At 44.0% G+C, this 23,989-nt stretch overlaps 1 protein-coding gene across 1 annotated transcript in view; it reads left to right on the top strand.

Annotated features, from left to right (window-relative positions):
• Positions 1-23,989, top strand: part of DNAH9 (dynein axonemal heavy chain 9) — a 314,812-nt gene that overhangs the window by 63,460 nt on the left and 227,363 nt on the right. The window contains exons 18-22 of the mRNA XM_059380821.1: positions 10,015-10,237; positions 10,856-11,022; positions 18,133-19,003; positions 21,662-21,792; positions 22,126-22,252. Of these exons, the coding sequence (XP_059236804.1) occupies positions 10,015-10,237; positions 10,856-11,022; positions 18,133-19,003; positions 21,662-21,792; positions 22,126-22,252 (1,519 nt within the window). The remainder of the gene's footprint in view (positions 1-10,014; positions 10,238-10,855; positions 11,023-18,132; positions 19,004-21,661; positions 21,793-22,125; positions 22,253-23,989) is intronic.

The following is a 23,989-nucleotide window of genomic DNA, read 5'->3' as shown; positions in this document are numbered from 1 at the left end:
CTTTTGTGGTTCCATACAAATTGGAGGATCGTTTGTTCCAGTTCTGTGAAAAATGCAGATGGTGTTTTGATAGGGATTGCAATAAGTCTATAGATTGCTTTGGGTAGTACGGGCATTTTAACAATGTTTGTTCTTCCAATTTATGACCACGTAATATCTTTCCATTTGTCTGTGTCATCTTCAATTTATTTCATTAGTGTTTTAGAGTTTGCAGAGTATAAGTTATTTACCCCCTCAGTTAAGTTTATTCCTCTCTTCCCCTATGATCCTCTGCCTTGTTTCGTTAATTCTACATATCAGTGAGATCATATGATAATTGTCTTTCTTTGATTGACTTATTTCGCTTAGCATAATACCCTCTAGTTCCATCCATGTCATTGAAGATAGCAAGATTTCATATTTTTTGATGGCTCTGTAATATTCCATCATATATATATCTCCCATCTTCTTTATCCATTCATCTGTCAGTGGACATCTGGGCTCTTTCCATAGTTTGACTATTGTAGATGTTGCTGCTATAAACCTTGGGGTGCAGCTGTAAACCTTCGGATCACTACATTTTTATCTTTAGGGTAAATACCAGTAGTGCAATTGCTGGGTCTAGGGTAGCTCTATTCTCAAATTTTTGAGGACCCTCCATTGTGTTTTCTAGAGTGGCTGTTCCAGCTTGCATTCCCACCAATAGTGTAGGAGGGTTCCCCTTTCTCTGCATCCTCACCAACATCCGTCATTTCTTTAGTTGTTAATTTTAGCCATTCTGACTGGTGTGAGGTGGTATCTCATTGCGGTTTTGATTTGTATTTCCCTGATGCCCAGTGATGTGGAGCACTTTTTCATGTGTCTGTTGGCCATCTGGATGTCTTCTTTGCAGAAATGTCTGTTCATGTCTTCCGTCCATTTCTTGATTGGATTATTTGCTCTTTGGGTGTTGAGTTTGATAAGTTCTTTAAAGATTTTGAATACTAGCCCTTTATTTGATGTCATTTACAAATATTTTCTCCCATTCTGTCAGTTGTCCTTTGGTTTTGTGGATTGTTTCCTTTGCTGTGCAAAAGCTTTTGATCTTGATGAAGTCCCAGTAGTTCATTCTTGCCTTTGTTTCCCTTGCCTTTGGAAATGTGTCTAGAAAGAAGTTGCTGCAGCCAAGGTCAAAGAGGTTACTTATCCCTTCACTTTCAATGTGCATGTGTCTTTAGGTCTGAAATGAGTCCACTGGAGGCAGGATACAGATGGGTCTTGTCTTTTTATCCTTTCTGTCACCCTGTGCCTTTTGATTGGGGCATTTAGTCCTTTTATATGAAAGTAATTATTGATAGGTATGTATGTATTGCCATTTTGTTACTTGTTTTATGGGGGTTTTTTGGTAGTTCTTTTTTCTTTTCTTTTCCTCTTCTCATGATAAGTGGGCTTTCCTTAATGATATACTTGGATTCCTTTCTTTTCGTTTTTTACATATCTATTACTGATTTTTGATTTATGGTTATCATTAGGTTTGTATGTAACATCATTTGCATATGGCAGTCTGTATTAAGATGATGGTCACTTAATTATGAACCCAGTCTTTAATCCTCTCCCCTCCACATTTTAGGTATATGGTGTCATACTTCACATCCCTTTAATTGTGAGTCCCTAGACTGATTTTTACAGATACACTTACTATTGCTGTGTCTGTGCTTCCTAATTTCCTTAGTCCTTCTTATAGTCTTTCCTTTCCACTCAGAGTCCCCTTTACCATTTCTTGCAGGGCCAGTTTAGTCATGAATTCCTTTAAGTGGTCTTGAATTCCTTTAAATGTTTGGGGCTTTTTTAGAAACTCTTTCTTTCTCCTTCTATTCTGAACGTCAGCCTTGCTGAATAGAGTATTCTTGCCTGCAGATTTTTTCCTTTCAACACTTTAAGGGCATCATTCTACTCCCTTCTGGCCTGAAAAGTTTCTGCAGAAAAATCCACTTGTAGCCTTATGAGGTTTCCCTTGTATGTAACTGCTTTCTTTTCTCTTGCTGCCTTTAAAATTCTCTCTTTATCACTACTTTTTGCTACGTGTCTAACCCAACTTCCTTGGGTTGATTTTGTTGGCAGATCTTTGTGCCTTCTGGATCTGGATTGCTGTTTTCTTCCCCAGATTGGAGTATGCTGGCTACTCTAAGGGCTGCTTGCATACTGCCAGGTCTGTGGCATTACCTTGTATGGGCCATGCCCAAGAGCATATTAGAGAGGGCAGTAGCCAAAGCACAGCATGGTGGGGGTGGTGCATTGGGGCAGCCCTGCTAGCAAGTTTTACACCCTGCCTTTCCTCTGTAGGAGAGGCTCTGCAGTGCCCATAGTGAGGAGGGCTGTCCGAAGGGAGGGATTGTGGGAGGTACAACATGGGGGTGGGGCAGCTGTGCTGGCACATTAAGTAGTGAGTCTGCAGGTGCCCATGTGTTTATGCTGGGAGACAGGAGAGGGAAATGGCACCTGCCAGTTCCTTTATTCCTGAATGAGTTCCCCAGAAATTTCTGTGTCTCTAGAACATGCTCTGAGATTAGTACATAACTCTCCTTCCTGTATGCCCCAGGAACCTTTCAAAGAACTGCTTCTCTGCTCTATCTCCATGGGCTTTTTGTTGTGCTGTCTCTTTAAGGGCAGGGATTCAGTTTCCCCTTGGCTGCCCTGCTCTCCCAGAGCCAAGCCTACAGATTTTTTTAAATTCCAGGTTTTGAGTCCCACTGGTTATAAGAACTTACCAACACTCTGGTTTTCAAAGACAAATGTTATGGAGATTCACTTTCCCATGTGGACTCCCTGAGTGCCCCCAGATGCCTCTCTCCCAAGGCTGCTTGGGCAAGTTCATTTAGTTCTGACCTTGTCTCCACCCTTCCTGCCCTCTTTGATGTGGCCTCTTCTCTACATTTAATTGTGGGGTTTATTCTACCAGTCTTCAGGTGGTTTCTGATGTGAGTGTCATCTAGTTCTATCCATGGGATGAGGTGAGCCTAGGGTTCTCCTACTCTGCCATCTTCCTGGGACATCCTTCCAGTTGTATTTTGTTATGGATTTTTAACAATTGCATTGTGGTCAGAGAAGGTGATATAGATAATAAGCTCCTGAAATTTATTGAAGTTTGCTTTAAACTCTACATTATGGTCAATTTTTATAAATGTTCTGTGCACATTTGAAGAGAATGTGTAATTCTGTAACTGCTGGGGAGGGAGGAATGCTCTGTGTAGGACTATTTGATCAAACTTGTTAATTATTTTATTCAAATCCACTATATCCTCACTGCCCTTTTTTTTTTTTTTTGTCTGCTTAGTTGATTAATTATTGAAATAGTTGTATTAAAAATCTTCCACTCTGGGGCACCTTGGTGGCTCAGTCACTTAAGTTTCTGACTCTTGATCTCAGCTCAGGTCTTGATCTCAGTGTCATGAGTTCAAGCCCTATGTTGGGCTCCATGCTAGGTGTAGAGCCTACTTAAAATTAAAAAAACTTTAAAAACAACAAAAAAAACAAAACCTTGCACTTTGAATGTAGGTTGTCAATTTCACCTTGTAATTCTGTCCCTTTTTGCTTCATGTATTTTAAGATTATGTTCTATGAGCATACAGAGTTTGACTTTTTATATCTTCCTGGAAAATTAAACTTTCAGCCACACATAAAAATCTTCTTTATTACTAGCTATATTTCTTATATTAAAGTCTGTTTTCTCTTATATTAATGTAACAAAACCAATTTCCTTTGTATGATATTAGCTTGGTGTCTCTCATTTTATCCTTTGGCTTTTAATCTTTCTGTGCCTTTATATTAGGGGAGATTTTTTTAATAATCGGCATAGAACTGAATGTTTTATTCACCTTAATATGTATCTTTTAACTGAAAGATTTTGTTCATTAATATCTATTCTGCTACCATTTTATTATATGCTTTTGATTCTTTTTTTTTCTTCTTCCTTTTCTTGCCTCCTTTGGGTTGAATTTGGTTTTTTGTGTCCTTTTTTTAAGATTTTATTTATTTATTTGACAGAGACACAGTGAGAGAGGAACAGAAGCAGGGGGAATAGGAGAGGGAGAAGGAGGCATCCCACTGTGCAGGGAGCCCGATGTGGGTCTTGATCCCAGGACGTTGGGATCATGACCTGAACCAGGGCCAGACACTTAATGACTGAGCCACCCAGGTGCCTAATTTGTTTTCATTTAATTCCATTATCTTCCCTTCTGCTAATTTGGATGTTACATCATCCATGTCTACTATTCTAATGGTTACCATAGCTATTTTAATAAGCATCCTTAAAAGGAATAAATTTGTCAGTTTTGTTACTCTCCTCATAATCAGTATAAAGAGTTTAGAATAGTTTGATCTCACCTATTTATACATCAAATGATATTCTCATTCACGGTGATTTCAGTTGTTTTCTATTATTTATTCAAATACTACAAATTCCACTTTATTTTATATACTCAATGTTTATTGAAATTTATTTAAAATCAATTAAATTTATGAAATTTTTGCCCAATGCCTCTTTCTACATTACAGACTAGTTCCCTAAGTTATGTCCATCGGAAGCTCCATTAGTTTAAGAGTCTACTGGTGAAACTCTTTGTTTCCTTCTCTGAAAAGTCATGTATTTTTCCCTTGTACTTGAAAAAAATGATTTATAGAAGGGAGAATTCAAGGATAACAGTTGTTTTCTATGAGTTTATTGAACGCATTATTCCTCTGTCTCTTGTCTGCCATTTTTACTTCTGAGCAGTCAGCCATCACTATTGGGTTGGGGAGATTTTTGTTTTTTGGTTTGGTTTGGTCGAAATCTGTCTTTGCTCTGAAGCTAATCAGCTAATTTTAACCTTTATATTTCCTTTTTGGTGAAGGTATCCATATGAAGTACCTTAAGGTTTTTTTTTTTTTTAAGATTTTTTTAAAAATTTATTTATTTGACAGAGAGATCACAAGTAGGCAGAGAGGCAGGCAGAGAGAGAGAGGAGGAAGCAGGCCCCCTGCCAAGCAGAGAGCACAATGTGGGGCTCAATCCCAGGACCCCAGGATCATGACCTGAGCCAAAGGCAGAGGCTTTAATCCACTGAGCCACCCAGGCAACCCAAGGTTTTCTTTCTTTCTTTTTTTTTTTTTTTTAAAGATTTTATTTCTTTGAGGGAGAGAGAGCACACGAACAGAGCAAACAGAGCAGAGGGGCAGAGGGAGAGGGAGAAGCATACTCCCTGCTGAGCAGGGAGCCTGACACAGAGCTGGATCCCAGGATCTCGGGATCTTTGGCTAATGACCTGAGCTGAAGCCAGACAGTTCACCGACTGAACCACTGAGGCGCCCCCTTGAGGGTTTCTTTATATTAATTCCACCTGGAATTTGTTGGGTTTTCTTGAACTCATGTTGTCTTTCAGCAGTTTAAGAAAATTCTCAGCCAGGATCTTAGAAATTGCTTCTTGCCCATTCTGTCAGTTTCTTCTGAGCTCTTAGGAAACTTACGTGAGATGTTTTTTCACCATCCTCCACATATTTTAACAGATTTTCAGAGTTTACAGCTGTCTGTCTGCACTCCAGTTTAGATAACTTTTCTACTTTTATCACACAGCTGTCTGATTTGCTCAGCTTTGTTTAAATCTCCTGTTTAATCCATTCATTGGGCTTTAAACTTTAGTGAATACATTCTAGTTTTAGACCTTCTATTTGGTTATTTTATTTATTTTTTTAAGACTTTATTTATTTGAGGGGTGCCTGGGTGGCTCAGTGGGTTAAAGCCTCTGCCTTTGGCTCAGGTCGTGATCCCAGTGTCCTGGGATCCAGCCCCATGTCAGGCTCTCTGCTCGGCAGGGAGCCTGCCTCTCTTCCTACCTGTGATCTCTCTCTGTCAAATAAATAAATAAAATCTTTTAAAAAAGAAAAAGAAATAAACTGTCTTTAAAAAAAAAAGACTTTATTTATTTGAGAGAGAGTGAGAGAGCATAGGTGTGGGGTCAGCATAGAGGGAGAAAGAGAAGCAGGCTCCCCACCAAGCCAGGCTCCCCGCCAAGTCCTCCCAAAGCAGGACTCAATTCCAGGACCTGAGATCATGACCTAAGCCAAAGGCAGATGCTTAACCAACAGAACCACCCAGGTGCCCTGTTTGGTTATTTTATAATTTTGTATGTTCATTTTTGTATTCTCTTGTTTTTTACTCAAATATTGAGTCTTCTCCTTTATTTATTCATTTTTTTAAGTCTCAGGATGTGTTCATTAGAGGATGATCTTAAGTCAACTTGTGATTTGTCCAATTTAAAAATGTTTTGTTTCTACATGCCATAGATTAAAGGTAATATAAAGAACTACCAAAAAGTATTAGCTTCCTTCTCCTGGAATTGCCCATCAGCATAGCACAGTGTGATCATTTTTGAATCGCTAAAACATATTTATTAAAGGCTTTTGCTATGCTTTTCTTCACAAAGTAATGCCATCAAAACTCATAATTTTCAGTAAGTTTTGTCCCCTTCTCGTCTCAGAATCCACCTTCTCAGAAAGCAAAGATCCATGCAGGATCACAGATTCTGAGTATATTTGGAGAGCCTCTGAAATTGCCTCTCTTCCTGACTCAGGCAATGCTGATTTTATACTTCAACTTAAAGTTGGGTCAGGGGCAGTGGCTGAGACCTACTAAGACTGTAAGAGCTTACTTAACCTTCTGAAGGGTGATTCCTGAAAAGAGCATTTCTGTCTTGACTAATACATTGTGCTCAGAAGGTTGAAGTTATTTTTCTCAGCCAGTCTTGAATTGGTATCTGAGAAACCACAGGGAAGGCACTTTTTCCTGCTGCCTGGGTCACAAACAATTGACAAGGCACTTAAACAGGAACTCTTGTTTTAAAAAAAAAATATGAAATATTGCTATTCCAAATTCTGAATTCTGACATTTGAAATCTTTGCAGGTTTCATTTCACTACTTCTGCTGGCTCCTACTCATGGTGATTTTTTTCCTTGTGTATCTTGTGAGTTTGGAGGGTAAACATCACATTCCTTGGAATCGGTGAACATCTGTGGGAATCCTTTGAGGACTGGAGTGTAGTCCTCCATTTGTGTTTGCCTGTCATCGGGGGATTCTTCCATCCCTAGACCACCTGCATTTCAACATGTAGTGGTCCACCTGCTTCCCAGGCTAAGGCAGGAAGTTTCCATACTTGCCCTTTCCATGCAGTGGATTTACTTCTTTTCGCCCTTGTGGTGTCATAACTTCACATGCAGCTTCCTACCAGCCCCCTCACCTCGTGTGGGCCCCAGGCTGAGTCACCGGTTCCCCACATCCCACGAGCAATCAAAATAGCAGCCTAGTGTTTCTGGGGTTCAGTAGAAACCATCACAGAAGGATCACTTTGACCCCTCCTTAGTGCTTGGCTCAGCCTCCCAAAGTCCCTTAACTTTGTGTCACTTTAGTGACACATTTTTTTTTTAGATTTTTTTTTTTTATTTATTCATTTGACAGAGATCACAAGTAGGCAGAGAGGCAGGCAGAGAGAGGAGGAAGCAGGCTCCCTGCTAAGTAGAGAGCCCGATGCGGGGCTCGATACCAGGACCCTGAGATCATGACCCGAGCCGAAGGCAGAGGCTTTAACCCACTGAGCCACCCAGGTGCCCCTAGTGACACATTTTTAAATGATGTTGAAGTATATGTTTAAGCATTTTCATGGGCTCAGTGGGAGGGTTATTTATGCATATTATTGTGTGTGTCATACAGCTAGACACAGACGTCTCCAGCTTCTGCTCTGAATTACTCCACAATTAGCCTTTTCCTAGACCACTCCACCAAAACCACTCTCATTGAGATTGCCAGCGTTAGTCATGTGGGTGAATCCTGTGATCATCACCTTCATCTTCCTCATACACCTCAGCAGGATTTGGTATAGCCAATTATTCCATCTTTCCCCAATAGCTTCTCCCTGTGGCTTTCAGGATACCTCACCTTTTGTGCTTTTGCTTCTGTCTCACTGGACCCATCTTTTTGGTCTCTGGTCTCTCTGGCTGGGCTCATCTCTTCTAGATATTAGCATTCCTGAAACCTCGATTCTGAACTTACTATCTACATTCCTAGTCCAGGTGATCTCTAAACCAACACTTTGAGAATGATCCATGTGCCAGTAACTACCCAATTTATGTTTTTAGCCTCATCTCTCTGGAACTCGAGACTTCCATTTAGCTGACTGACAGATACCTCCCCTAGGTGACTAGTGTTTGTGAGGCACCCCACACGTAATAAAAGTTAAACTTATCCCTCTTCCACCTTCTGCCTCCAAAAAACCCAGTATTCCTCAGTTCTTCCCATATCTTTACATGGCATTGTCATTGACTCCATTGCCAGGAGTTAATGATTTCTCTTGTCCCCTCACCTCTCTCCCCAATCCATCAGTGGGTCTTATAGTATCTACCTGTGAAATTATCTTGAACCTTTCCATTCCTCATGTCCACCTTCCAGGCCCAAGTCATCGTCATCATCATCTTCTGTCACCTGGACAACCATTTGAGTCTCCAAATGGCCCTCCTGGTTTCCATTCTTGTCTCCCTACCTCCAATGCTGCCACCACCATCATCGCCTCCTCCAACAAAAGATCTTTTGAAAATATGTCAAATCATGCCATTCTCCTATTCAGGATGCTCATGCTTAGAATAAAATCTGGACTCCTTACCTTGGCAAACAAGATCCTGTGGTGTCTACCCCCTGCTGATTCTCTCACCTCCCCCCTTCTCTGTGTTTCCCCCTGTTCCTCTTTTTGTTTTTTTTTTTAAAGATGTTATTTATTTATTTGACAGACAGAGATCACAAGGAGGCAGAGAAGCAGGCAGAGAGAGAGGAGGAAGCAGGCTCCCTGCTGAGCAGAGAGCTTGATGCGTGGCTCGATCCTAGGACCCTGAGATCATGACCTGAGCCAAAGGCAGAGGCTTAACCCACTGAGCCACCCAGGTCCCCCCCGCCCCCATTCCTCTTATGCTTCTGCCTGCTGACATTTTCCCTTTCCTCAAATGCATCAGACTGAATTCAGGCTCAGTGCCTTTACTCATGCTGTTCCCTGTTCCTCAGAAGCTCTTCTCCCATTTCTTTCTGTGGCTCACTCCTTCTCATAAATTCCATTCCTGCTCAAATATCACCTCAGTAGAAAGGCCTTCACTGACCACTCCACAGAAAATAGAACTATCCATAGTCTCCATCCCCTTACAGCATTCAATACCATGTGAAACTATACAACTTCTTTCACTGATTTGTTTCCTATGTATTTTTCCCATTAGAATGTATACTTCATGTGTACAGAGCCTTAGTTTCTCTCATTTGTCATTCTCTCCTCAGAACCTGGAAGCATGGTTGGGTGCAAATATAGGATATATCTCATTTTATGTAATAGATGCTCAATAAATATTTTTGAAATAAAAATTGAATGTTGCTTCACTCCCACAGTAACCAGTAAGACAAATGATTTCCCAATCATAGAGGTGAGGAGACTGAGAGGCAGAGATATTAAGTGAGCTGGCCTTGGTTACACCTCTAGTAAGTGCCCAAATTAAACCCAAGTGTGGTATGACTTTAGAGACCATAATATTTTTTTTTATTTTCAATTTTTTGAAATTTTTTTCTGAAGTTCGCTTTGAAATAACATCACATACCAAAGGAAGTTGCAAAAACAGTACAGAGTTCCCTTGTACCCTCACAGAGCTTTCTCAAATGATACCATCTTGTTTAACTATAATGCAGTTATCGAAACCAGAAAGCTAATACTGGTGGAGAGCTAGTAACTAATCAACAGATCTTATTCATATTTCACCAGTTTGTCCCACTAACGTGTCCTGTCTCCTGAGTCTCCTCCAGCATGGAGGTCTTTGTCTTTCGCCACCGTGACCCTTCCAAAGAGGACCGTATTCTCAGCATCAGGGTCTAATCTACACAAAGTGCTAGACTTGTGGGAAGTTTTCCCCAGTGACAGCTGTTATTTTGGGGGGAAATAAATAAATCTTCCTTTTGAGGAGCAGAAGGGAAATGCTTCTTCCCATTCTCTTTGTTTTGCTTAGCTTGGCTGACCTTGAAGTGTTTATCAAGAATAGTGAGAGCGGCATGCTCAAGAAAGTTGAAAAAGGGGATTTCAAAGGACTGGTTGAGGTTATGGGACACCTTATGGCTGTGAAAGAACGACAGGGCAGCACCAATGAGATGTTTGAGCCCTTAAAACAGACTATTGAGTTGCTGAAGACCTATGAACAGGAATTGCCGGAACTGGTGTTTAAGCAGCTGGAGGTCAGTACGAAGGGTGTTTTCCAAATAAAAGAAAGAGAGGGAAAGTTTCTGACCTTCAGAGTGGGGTGATGTGGGTTGAGGTAAATGAGAAATGGGGCTTGGTGAGGACCCAAGGCTCATGTTCTGGAACTATCTGTGTGCCTCTCTAGCACACTCTGGAAACTCCTCAAATATGAGGCAGCACAATGCTGGAAAGAGATGGGAGAATTGATGTGAATGAAGTGTTTTGGTTTGGGGGGGGTGGTTGTGGGGGATGAGCCAAGTTTTGATTCAGAGAAAAAAAAAAAAAAACCCAAGTCGGAGAAACGTTAAGACAGACTAAGGAGACGTGAAGCATGAAAGAAAATAGTCAAGCACTCTGAGAAAATACAGAAAACAGCACAGGTTGCCCGGGTAGCAGTGGAGGGCAAGAAGGGTGTGGAGGAGTCAGAAGGAGGGGATAGCCGGGCAGGGAGGCGACCAGGGAGAGATGGGTCAGGGGAAGGGAGCCTATGACACCATGACATCATAGCATGGCTTTGTGGGTGACCCAAAGACATCTGCATGCCATCCAGCATCGGATCTGCGGGCGAGGGGGAGCACAACGTAGTTCTGACCACATGGAGGTCATCTTCGCAGGAGCTGCCTGAGAAGTGGAACAATGTGAAAAAGATGGCCGTCACCGTGAGGCAGCAAGTGGCACCACTGCAGGCAAATGAAGTGGCCCTCCTCCGCCAGAGGTGCTCAGCCTTTGACCTGGAACAACAGGAGTTTTGGGAGCAATTCCGCAGGGAAGCCCCCTTCAGGTACGCACCGCTCCTTCCTTTTTCAACATGGCAATCTTTGGGTAATTGAGGGTCTTTCAGTTGAGTTCTTGAATTCTCTTAGCAGATGAAAACGAGTTAGGTCTTCCCTCACACTTGGGTCTTGCTTAGAACGTGGTGCTGTGTGGGCAGAGTCCCATCATGGCCTGGATGAGACAACCAAAGGTTGCACAAAACCGTGCCTTTAAAACAAAAATCTAGAAACTCTGTCTCTTCAAGTTTGTCAAAGGACTGTATGTGATCAAAACATGAGGTTTTTGACAAAGCCATTTGTATTCTAAATTCTCACAGACTCGTGTTCTTTTGGTTTAAAAAAGTGGCTGGTAGAATTGGAAAATAGTTCTGGAAGGCACTTTGGAAGCCTAAGGGAAGGATATGAGGTGATAGAGTTCTTTCTGTCTCTGCTTAGTACCGCTCAGACCCATCCCCACTTGTGAGAAGGGTTTTTTTTTTTTTTAAATATTTTATTTATTTATTTGACAGAGAGAGCTCACAGGTGGGTAGAGAGGCTGGCAGAGAGAGAGAGAGAGGGACGCAGGCTCCCTGCTGAGCAGAGAGCCTGATGTGGGACTTGTGGGACTCGATCCCAGGACCCTGAGATCATGATCTGAGCCAAAGGCAGCAGCCTAACCCACTGAGCCACCCAGGCACCGTTGAGAAGGGGTCTTTACTTAAGACAACAATAAGACCAGGCAGCGTCATTCAGATGAGTCCACATTACACACACACAGACACAGACAAGTTTAGCTCAAATCCTCCCTCAGTGGAGAAGTAAGTGTCCCAGGGGTCTGTGCGTGGTCCACTGTTCAGTGCAGGGGCTCCAACCAGAACAAGCTGGTTCTCAGTGTCGTGTGTCTGCTGACATAGGTTGTTGATAGAGTGAAAGAATTTTTACAAGTGTTTACCGTAGTATCTGGCACGAGAATGACCAACCATCCCAGTTTTCCCTTGGTGGCTCTGGTGTTAGCGCTGAAAGTCACACTTCCAGGGAAGTCCCTCTGTTTCAGGCAAATTGGACCTGTCGGTCCCCCACCATGGCAGACAGGAAGGACCTACATGTTTTTGTTATTCACTCACCAAACACTTATTAAGCACCTCCTGCCTCCCAATTACTTGGGGCTAGAGAGAACAACAGGAGTGCATTAAGAGGCAGGCAGGACAGAGGGTCAACTCTGCATAAGACAAACGTGTATCTGTCACGAGACTAAGGCAGTGTGCCACCATGTTGGCTGCACATCACAGTCACCTGGGGAGCCTCTAAAATTGCCCATGTCCAGTCTGTCTCGCAGACCAACTGAATCAGATTCTCTGGGGCCAAGACCTGGCATCAGTAGTTTGTAAAGCCCCTCAGGTGATCCCAGTGTGTGGCCAAGTTTAAGACTTGCTGCCCTAGGGGGAGGTCACTGGTTCGCTTTCAAGCCATCATTCCAGGGCATGTAATTCTAAATGAGATCCGGATGCCTCTAGAATAATTGCCTTCGGAGTTGTGCCCTTATTCCAAGGAAATATCTATTGCTCTAACTATTGGCAAAACTCCTTCTGGGACCATTCTTTCAATGTCAGAGACCTATTCTCTGGACTCTCCTTTGGAAGCACAACGGAATTTTTGAAATTCAACACTGATCATGCAGAGGCAAAGCTGGTGAGGGAGGTGGGTTGTCAAGCTGAGTAGTACCACTCAGTGGTAACAGTCCACCAACGGCAACAGCCATGAAAGCAATGACGTGAATATCTTTGCATCAACTGTCCCTTAAATTTTTTTTTTCAAAAAAGGAACTCCACAGATATTTGGGGAAATAGATTCCCAGAGGGTCTTCTGATACCTGCTTGAAAGTAAACAACGCTCATTTGCTGGTGTGATTTTGTGTGTCTGTTGGAAATGTGTATCCTTCCTTCATAGTTATATCCTGTATCTGTATTGATCAGCTGGTGGTGTTTTTCTTGAATGTGATAGCTGTGTTGTTCTTTTCTTTCTTAGCACTTGTATCTGCTGGCTGGGAGGATACTGCTTCTCTTAGCTGGGTTTTCCAAGCTCACATCTGTTAATTTGACATGCAGATGAATTTTTGCAAGAGAATACTTTGAAAAGAACTGCTCACAGCAGCGTGGAAAGGCAAACATTACTTCAATTGTGATGTGTTTCTCTTCTTGTCAAGAAAACATCAGGGCTAGAGCAGAATTGTGGATTTAGTGCTGAAGGGAGTCTTAGTGGGAATCAACTCCTGCCTCGTTTTGTTCCTTAGTTTGGTGTTGTGTGAATGTGTATGCTTGACATTTTAAGGCACTGTATGTGGCCAAGGATTTTAAATCTGGTTCCTTCCCTTTTAGATCATTTATGAATATCTAAAATGCAGCCTCTGGTGCATTCCTCTGTGAGTGCAAGTTTCTGTCCCTGATTAGACTGCAGATCTAGCTCACGCTGATCTTGGCTTTGAGGAGGAAGAAGAAAGTGAGTGTCTCATTAGGATCTTGCAGCCTGTCAGATGCTGGGTGATGTCTGGTCAGTTGGGTTGAGGTTCTTCGTGTTCAAGTGTGACTTCCTTCTGTAGTTCGTAAGTCTGAGCTATATCAGCATATTTCTAGCTGAGCTCCCTCACTTCGAAGTAATTGGCTAAATCATCACCCTCAGTTTCAGAGACTTTCCACACCTCTTGAAGTTGGAGGTGAGTTTCCCCCTTTGAGTGAAAGGAACATTCCACACTCCTAGTGACCTTCTCTGGTTCAGTGTTCCTGACCTTGAGTGCAGTCTTCTTGACCTTAAGGAATGATGATGCTATGTCATCCAATCATCATACCCACATCGAGACCAAGGTTACCCAGCAGTTTCTTAGTCAAAGCACTTGATCTTAATGAGGTCCAACTCAGTGGGGACCATTAATGTTTTCAACTGGCTGGCTACCAGATTCTGTGAACGGTTGAGAGAGCTTTCTTGAAGATGCCCTCCCTTTGGGTACTATTTTGGATGACAGCTAGAGAAAGCAAAGACCTCCAGATAGCCCAGATATGTCTTGCTTGCATAGCATCTGTTGTCTCTTCAATAGCAGAGTAAAGAGAGCATAATTAGTCACCAAATCTTGCATGGACATATCAGTGTCCTAAGACATGTCATTATTTCAGCTTTACCCTATTCTTCCAGTTAATCTGACTTACCTGATTGAGGCTTCTGTAGAACACAAGAGGTTGTTGTCTCAGCAATGGAGTTGGCAAAATATGATGTAAGTATTGGGATTTTAAGGTAATACATATTGCCCGACCTCAGGGACAATTTCAGACACAAGTACTCAGACATGTTCATTGGGTGGCCAACTGGAACCTCCCCTGAGGAGGCCCTCCACAACCTCTGTAGAAGATGGTCCCTGAGCCAATGTGAAAATGCAGATTAGCCATTTAGAAAAAGACGAGTGGGAGGGAAGGGTATTCTGGGCAAAGGCACAGAAGGATGAGAATGTAAGAAACAGTAAGAAAACTGCAGGACATGGAAGTGAGAATGAAGAGCTCCACACGACCACGTTTTGACCATTATTAACTGCTGAGGAGTCTAAGCATGAGGACAACACAGTATAAACACCACTATCCTGTGGCTGCAGGGAACAGGATGGAGTGAGACTGACTGACCCAAGGTCAAGTGCTCCATGGAATAGTGATGGCAGCAGCCTGGGTGAGAAGCAATAGCCCTAGACTGAAGCCATGGCCATGACAATAGAGACAGAACAGATCTGGAAGGGATTCAGGAGGGGAATCAGCTTGATTGACCAAGTACAGGAGATGAGCAGGTAAACCAGCACCATTCTCTGTCTTCCATCCTGGACCAGTAAGGGGAAGGCAGCACTCCTCTGCTTACCGATACAGGGCCACTGAATGGAAAGAACTGGAAGATCACATGTTCAGGTTGGGGGAAGGGAGATTTAGGATGCATGTGTCATCATGAAATGCCCAGGTATGGTTCTGAGGTCAACGTGTCCCACCTGGTGGCTTCCCAAGAATTAATTCTGTTTTCATGTTCCTCCCTCTGCCTCTCTCCATACCTCTGACTAGGTCAGGCCTAACTCAATGGTTTTTCTGCAGTCATACACATGAGCACCAAATATCCATTTCTCTCCATTCTATTCATCCCAACTTTCCAGACATTTCTCTTTTAGATTAAAATACTTTTGCATTATTAGTTCAATTTTAAAGACTTACTACACCCCCTTCCCTCCAATTGCTTTCTTGTTCTTATACTGTATTGTTCCCCTAGGGTCTAGAGAACTACTCTCAGTTTATTAGGCACATTAATCAGCTCTGTGAATATCCTTACAATGTGCACCAGAGTTTTGAAATGGGAAGAGGCTTACCTGCCCTTACATCTAGGGATTCTTTTTGTTATTTAGGTCAAATTAACTTTTATGTGTGCACAGGAAATGACTGTCCATAAATTTAAACTGGAAACAAAAATTACACCAAGAGGTAGATGAAGTTTGAAATAGATTTGACAAAGGATCACTTCTTTCAGATACTTGAGGAGCCGATAGTGATTTAAGGGTGTTCACATGTGCTAAGGAAAGAATGGTGAGAAAGACCATTTATTTTCTCCCGTGTAAACCCCCAGACACTTTAGGAGCTCACAGCTTACCTAAAAAGTTATTCCTGAATTATGCCCCATTAATAAGGTAAATAGTGTGGACTTTTAGAGTTTGTCTGGCAGATCTTCTACAGCAAGAGGTGAAATTCACTTTGCAAGTCACTTCGGTCAAGATAAAAAATAGAACCTATGCACCCAGACAGTTAGTTTTTGGAAATGAAGACCAAGCAGAAGGGTCACTCGTGCATGGTGAGCTTTCCTGCTGGACCTCTTGCCACGAAGATGAGTGGAAGGCTTAGAGTTAGGTTTCTTTCTGGTCACTTTCCTTCTGGTTCTTTTTCCACTGCTGTCCTGGGAGAGAAGGTGCCTTGCTTATATAGAGGAAGGACCCTCTTCAGCTCTGAGGACTTCAACAGAACCTCCTGTTCTGTTCTGGAAATCTCTGGAACTGGAGAATAGTGAAGACATGCCATGATGTTCAGTCTCACTCTCTTAAGATGTAAATGCACAACTGTAGCACACAAGCCAAGAACTATTTAGGTGGAACAAGTAAAATCAAACCTAGCAAGCATCAGAGTTAATCTGACACTAATTTAATGGTATGCATAACTGTTATTGTGTTGCATGGTAATTAGGCTTAAGTGGTGAGCAGTTCAGGTAAATGACTTTAATTGGGATTACTTTCCATCCGTCAAGTCAAATATTTCCAAAGACAACTGAGACAAGAGACAGTTCAAGAATAGGACTTTGTATGTCCTCCTCCCTCCCGCAGCTCACTACCCAACCGACATACACGTACATACCCTATACACATACACACACACACGCATGCATGTTAGACTGGAGGACATGACCAACTCTCCAGCCACTCATTTCCTCTCAACTTTCCCCTTGATAATGAACCCCATGGTGCCCTAATCTGATTTTATTTTATTTTTTAAGATTTACTTATTTGAGAGAGAGAGAGAGAGCATGAGGAGGAGGGACAGGGTGAAAGAGAGAGACAGTCTCAAGGAGTCTCCATGCTGAATGTGGAGCCCAATGCGGGGCTTGATCTCATGACTCCGAGATTGTGACCTGAGCAGAAACCGAGAGTTGGACACTTAACCGACTATGCCAGCCAGACCCCCTGCACTGTTCTGATTTTAGAGGAACATGTATTCACCCTGAAGTCAGGGTGCCCCATATCTAGCCCTCCCAGCACAGAAGAAACCTAAGACCATTGACAGGGAGAAAAGAGATTGAGGGAGGAAAACAAGAGGCTGCTTGAACACCTTGATTCTGCATGCTTCTGATCAAAGAAATGTTACCTGCCCACATGGGTTCCTTTATGTGTAGGGTTCTTTATCTGGTTTTTAATTTGTAAGTAATCTTTATCCCCAACTTGGGCCTTAAGCTCATGACCCCCCTGAGATCAAGAGTAGCACGCTCCACCAACTAAGCCAGTCAGGCAGCCCTGCATGTGGGGCTCTTGTGTTGGGGCAGAGGCTATGCCAGGAACACTGGTCTGGAGGGGTAACACCGTAAAGCGGGTGAGGGTCAGGGACTGTGGGGCCATGCCCTGAGCCCTGGAGAGAAGAGGATGAGGAAATGTGAGGTACAGCTGTAAAAACTAGATACGGTGTCCATAGCAGTTGGGTCCAGAAGCACAGGCCACCCAGGATGCGGGAGAGAGCAGGCCAGGGTGGGCAAAAGGGAGAGCAAGGACAACTCGGAGGAGGGACTTAAGGAGATGAGGAGCCCGACTCAAGGGACATAGTGAAGGAATGGGACAGTGCTGTACAGGGCCTTGGTAAGGGCCTTATGCTAGGTCTTCAAGGTCCTCTACTTGTGGTTCCCAAACTTGAAAGGTGCTGTTGCCTGAAGGGGGTGCACCAGTGAGCTTCACCAGGGTCAAGGACACCAACCTGGCCCATTGGAACCAGCCGGAGAGCTTGAAAGCAAACTACCTTTTCCTGGGTCTCACCCCCAAAGAGTTTGATTTAACTGGACTCAGGAGCAGCCTGGGCGTGGAGGCGTTCAGAGCTTCCAGAAGATTCTAACATGCCATCCAGACTGAGAACCAGTGCTCCAGAGGGGGTAATGTCAGATTGGGTCTAGGGTTGGGCTGTAAGTGCCAGCTCTGTCGCTTCTAGACCCCCTGCCACTCGCAGCTCTGGACCAGAGCTGTGGCTGCATACATAGCACTAACAGTAACATGATAGTGCCCTCTTGTGTCAGGCGCTCCAGAAGCCAGCAAGTGGAAGCTGAGTCTAAAGGGTGCTTGAACAAGGGGTTAGGAGAGGAGTGATTTTATCTCCTCAGAAGTGAAGAAAAGAGCCAAGCGTGATGTTCTCCTTGAATGGCCTTTTCTGCTGCTGGCCGTGCTTACCCTACCCCGAGCACCTTTTCTTCCCAGGCTTCAGTGACAATTGCTGCTCTTTGCTGAAATACTAAGCACTTAAAGATTTGAGCTGGTGTTACTTGGGTGATTCCAGGACATGAACCCTCTGGGCACTGTACTCACAAAGGGAACACGTTGTGTCTTGTAGGTTTGATAGCATTGACCCTCACCATGTTCTGGATGCCAGGCATGTGGAGATCCAGCGGATGGAATGTACCATGGCCTCCATCTCCGAGGCGGCTGACTTGTTTGAGGTCAACATTCCCGACTATAGGCAGCTGAAGCAATGCAGGAAGGAGGTGTGCCGGCTGAAGGAGCTCTGGGACACCATCGGGATGGTGACCTCCAGCATCCACGCCTGGGAAACCACCCGGTGGAAGGAGGTCAATGTGGAGGCTCTGGAGTGGGAGTGTAAACGGTTTGCCCGGCACATCCGGAACCTCGACAAGGAGGTCAGGGCCTGGGATGCGTTCACAGGCCTAGAGAGCACCGTGCTGAACACCCTGAGCTCCCTGAGGGCAGTAGCAGAGCTGCAGAACCCGGCTCTCCGGGAGAGGCACTGGAGGCAGCTGACACAGGCCACGGGCGCGACCTTCACCATGGATGAGGATGCCACCCTGGCCCATCTCCTGCAGCTCCAGCTGCACCACTTGGAGGACGAGGTCCGGGGCATCGTGGACAAAGCTGTGAAAGAGATGGCCATGGAGAAGACCTTGAAGGAGCTGCAGACTACCTGGGCCGGCAGGGAATTCCAGTATGAGCCCCACCCACGGACTAATGTCCCCCAGCTGCTGTTGGATGAGGACCTCATCGAGGTGCTGGAGGATAACCAAGTCCAGCTGCAGAACCTGATGATGTCCAAGTACATCTCCTTCTTCCTGGAGGATGTGTCTGGCTGGCAGAAAAAGCTGTCCACGGCCGACGCTGTCATCTCTGCCTGGTTCCACGTGCAGCGCACGTGGTCTCACCTGGAAAGCATATTCATGGGCTCCGAGGACATCCGGGCTCAGCTGCCCCAGGTACCTGCCAAGGAGTTCCTGCTCTCTCTCTTCCCTTACCCGAGTCAAGGGAGGAGTCCCTAGTTCCCACATCTTCTAGACCTTTCTTTCTCTGCCAGCCTTGGCTTGACTCTAAGGTACCTCCCACAAATGTGGGCCAAGTCACCAAAAGTCAGGCAGAGGGAAAGAGAAGGGGAAATGCACACCAATTTGTTTGTCACCGGAAGGGTGGGAAAAAGGAAGAAGAACCTGGTGTATCAGCGTTGTTTTTTTTTTCTTTTCTTTTTTTTCTTTTTAAACATATATGCAAGAAAGGAAGCGGGAACTGTTTGCTACTGCAGTGTGGGATAACCTTCTGTGTTGCCCCACAGATGACTACAAAGCAGCTACCCACTGGAAGGGAGCCTTGTTCCCAGGCAAACGCAAGTTCCTTTTCAGCAGGGAGCTGAACATGCCTGTGCCACCTGCTAAACACCAGCCTTCCGCTCCATCCTGAGCAATGAATTTTGCAAAAATCTGCATTCTCCTCATTACTGCCTTCCCTGTGGTTGATTGCCCCTTCTAATCTGTCCTAATTTATGTGCCATTAGCTTACCCACCTCTCGATGGACTCTAATTCATTAAATTTTTTATTTTTATTCTTATTTTTTTTTACTTTCTATTTTGCAGACATTCTCCTGTCTGCCTTGGGTACAGCAAGTTCTCCGCTTCCAAATTAGCTTGCTTCCAAAACGTCATGTATCTTTCGGGCCCCACTTAAAAAGTTAAAGCGCATTCCGTCCAAATGTTGTATTTTTCCAGCTCATCCCGCAAATGCTTCCTTCATGCGCTAATGCAGATGACAGGTTGTACATCTGGAATGAAAAGTAGCCGGAAACAGTTCCGAGAGAGATGTTGTCATGAGGCCACATTGAATAAGCCAGATTTTCTCTCCAGGGCGAGGGACTGAAGAAGAGTGGGTTCAATGAGGAGGTGAGGGCAGCGGTGGAGACTTTCGTAGAGGCTCTAAAGAAAGCTTTGGAGAACTTTCAACCACACATCAGAGAGAATCAGTGTCATTGGCTTCTCCACAGTGGCGCACGAAGGTCCATGTGCAAAATACGGAAATGCGTTTATTTTCTCTGTATTAACAGCACAATCAAAGAGACAGTTTAAAACCATAATAAAATTTGTCATAATCTGACACCCTAACTGGTAACTATTTTCATTCCTCATGAATGTCTCCCAACTTGGCTTCATGTATAGACAGATTTTTTACATAATTGCTCGCTATGTAATGACGATTTTCTTTCCAGCTCTTTCTGTCGGAGCATTATTGTTCCATACTTCTGATATATCAATAACCTTGACACTTTCTCATCTTCCATGGGAGCAGAACACCTCATGGAGCAGTCATAATTTCCCCTGCCATCCTATTTTTAAATCTTCTTGGGAGAGGGGCTAGCTTTCCCACTTGTAGCTGTGGGATGTTGGGCAAATTCCTTCACCTCTCTGTGCTCTGGTTTCCTCCTGTAAACTGGGACAAATACCAGCCCCCACTTCAGGGATGTAATTAAGCTATGCCCATAGCACATGCTGATATGAGTGTTGTCACATAATAATAATGCCACAGGTACTGGGCTGAACCCTGCATATGTCATTGTCCTGGGCATTCCGACGACACCGCAGAGTGGTTGTGTGTTTGAGAAACAATGATAATTAATTCGACATCACATTTGCTGAAGAACATCTTTCTCTGGTTACATCAACTTTTGCACTGATCCAGGAGGAACACTGGACCCACTGTCCATCCTATGCAGCAAGTTATGTGTTTTATGCTAACAGTTCTCACAGAGTGGTCCTGGGACCCCGACCTTCATAGGGAAGCCTCAAGGTCAAGACTGTCTTAGTAATAATGCTAAGATGCTATTTGCCTTTTTCACTCTCATTTTTCCATGCACACACAGGGGTTTTCCAGAGGTTTCCAGACACGTGACATCACAATGGATTGAATGCCAAGCAGGAAAGAAAATCTGGTCTTGTCCTAAGTCAGACATTAAATCTTGGGGGAAAGAAAAAGTGAAACAAGGCTGCCTTCTCTTTAAGTTATTTTGTTGTGGAAAATACAATTATTTTTGATAAAAGCATGTTATGTTATGTTACCATTGTGGGCTTAATATTGTTACTTTTTAAATGAATTAGCAGGGGTGCTGGGGCGGCTCAGTCAGCTAAGTGTCCAATTCTTGATTTCAACTCAGATCACAATCTCAGGATCCTGGGATCAAGTTCCGTGTCAGGCTCTGTGCTCAGCTGGAGTCTGCTGGAGATTCTCTCTCTCCCTCTGCTCCTCCCCCTACACACTCTCTCCAAAAATAAATAGTTTTTTTTTTTTTTTAAATAAATGAACAAACATATTTTTCAAAGTTCTCAAATTGAGCTTCCCACTGAGGAGATGCATTGGTGGATAGATTACCCACGTACACAAAACCTCTTTGCATTCCTCTGTGCTTTTTCAGAAACAGAAAGGGGGTTTATGACCAAAACGTTCAGGATAGTTCCTGAAGTTCTTTTAAGATCAAGATATTTCTCTCTTTGGGTTTCAGGACATCCCCAGCACCGGTTTCAGCTTCTGACGCTTCATGAGGGGATCTCCGAGTCCAAGAAAGCAAAAGTTCATTTTTCCTCACGTGTTTATTTCAGGATTCCAAGAGGTTTGAACGCATTGACAATGACTTTAAAGAACTAGCCTATGCTGCCCAGAAGACACCCAATGTGGTGGAAGCCACCAACCAACAAGGTCTCTATGAAAAACTGGAAGACCTTCAGAGCAGGTGATGGTCTGCTTGCTGCTGCCCCTTTTTGTCCTGGGGAGGGCAATGTTTCCTTTTCCCAATTCTGTCTCGGGGTTGCTTCCTTGAACTGCCCAAGTGAGTGTTTGGCATGCACACACTTTGATTTGCCTGTAGAATAATGGGAGGTATTATTAGAAGCATTTTTTTTCTGGTAGGAATGCATCAGTGTGTATATTTGCAAATACCCATGAGTGTTTCTTGCCCCAGATCTGCATACGTTCCATACGCTGCATCTGTCTGCATTTTAGTCAAGTCTGTGCACCTGTGGGTCTAAGCTGACTTCATCAGGAAATTCTGTGTCTGTGCCCTCAGGTTATACCTGTGTGAGAAGGCCCTGGCTGAGTACCTGGATACCAAAAGGCTCGCCTTCCCTAGGTTTTACTTTCTGTCCTCTTCAGACCTGTTAGACACCCTTTCCAATGGCACAGCGCCACAACAGGTAAGCTAGGGGGGAGCGCTCATGGAAACATCCAGAAGGACGGAGGGGGCTCCTGGTGGGAGGGTTCCAGGTTCCCATGACACCTCCTCTCCCTAGTGTTGTGGTTATTTCAGACCTGTGCTCCCACCAGCATCTCTGATGCCCCCTAAAAGGGAAACTTGGAGCTGGAGAAGGGCGAGGGGGCTCTAAGCCTTACAGAGAATGCCTTTGCTCTGATTCTGAAGAGACATCCAGGACATCGCTGTCCAAAGTTATAGCTCAGATTTCCATGGGGGAGAAGACTGAAGGTTGTATTCACTCAACATTTTATGATTTTTGTGGAAAGAGTGTATATGAGGAGTTCAGAATTTGGGGTTCTAGCCTCTGACTCTGGCCACTCATTGGCCAGGTTGCCTTGGTTGGGTGTCCCTTCTCTTTGACAAACTTCCCTCATCTGTAAAATAGCCACTATGCTACAAGGTTGGCTCATTTTTTTTCCCTTCATAGTAGAGTAACTAATTGGAGTGCTGTTGGTATTTGGGGTTGAGAGTCACTTGCCGGCGGGGGTCTGGTGCCTTAGAATCACTGGGAAGGCTTGGGAAAATGCAGATTTCTGAGCCCTCCCCCCAGAGCTCTAGACTGTTCTGTCTGTCTGGGTGGGGCTGGAGAATTTGCATTTCTAAGGGTTTCCCATGGGATGCTGCTGGTTTGGGAACCACATTTGGTGAGAGTGAGTGACCTTCCTAGACCAAAGGTCTGAGTCTCCCAAGCAATGGATAGGAGGGAGGGATGATGTCTCCACTTCATGCTCCTGCAGCTCTCCTCACTTCTCAACCTAACAAGACTCCAAGATTCTCAACCTAACAAGACTTTCTAGTTCTCCACTTTTCCTTTGAAGCTAGACAGTCAGAATATCCCATTCAGAAGTGACTCATCTGAGTTCTTTCCCCCGCTTTGGTATAATTTCATTATTCATTTGAAGTAGAGTCAAATTCATTTCTTTCTCTTTGCCTTGAGTTTTGGGGGTTGGTTCCCACCCTCACTGACTGCAGTGTTTGAATACGTAGCATTCTAAAGTCACACTGTGCAAAAAGGTATATGGGCAGCACTCCTCCTCCTCTTCCTCCCCTCCACTTCCTCTAGGTCGCCGATCCCCCTTATTTCTGAGCACAGACATGAGCGGATGTACATTTACATTTGCACACATACCTTTCCTTATTTCCCCTCCTTTCTCACACAAAAGGTAGCATACTGTATCTACTTGAATGCCATTTTTTTTTCTGTACTGATGGGTCCTGGAAATCATGCCGTATCCATTTAAAGATATCTTCCTCATTTTTTTTTTTTTTTAAATATAGCTGCATCATGCCCTGTGGGCTATACTATAGTTTGGCCAGAGGTTGTTTATATTATTTTATAATTCCAAATAATACGGCATTGAATAACGTTGGGGTTTTGTACTGTTGGAGGTCAGCCTTCTAGGTACATTCCTAGAGGTGGGATTTCTGGGTTAAAGGTAAGTGCTATGGGGTCAGGTTAGATGTTGCCCCATTTTCCCTCCACAGAAGTCCTAGTTTTTTGCAGCGCCACCAACGATGGACGAGAGCTTCTCTGGTGGAGCCAAAAGATGGCACCCATGCATTTATTTTCTCTCTTTGTAATTAACTCTCCCAATTCCTGAACTGATGTTTTGGGTTTGCTGGTAAGAAGCAAATACTAAAGAGAGATTATCCCTAGAGGTAAAGTCTCCCCCTGCCT

The sequence above is a fragment of the Mustela nigripes genome, chromosome 16 (assembly GCF_022355385.1).
Source record: "Mustela nigripes isolate SB6536 chromosome 16, MUSNIG.SB6536, whole genome shotgun sequence".
In the NCBI taxonomy this organism is placed as follows: Eukaryota; Metazoa; Chordata; class Mammalia; order Carnivora; family Mustelidae; genus Mustela; species Mustela nigripes.
This window is presented reverse-complemented; position numbering and strand designations above follow the sequence as displayed.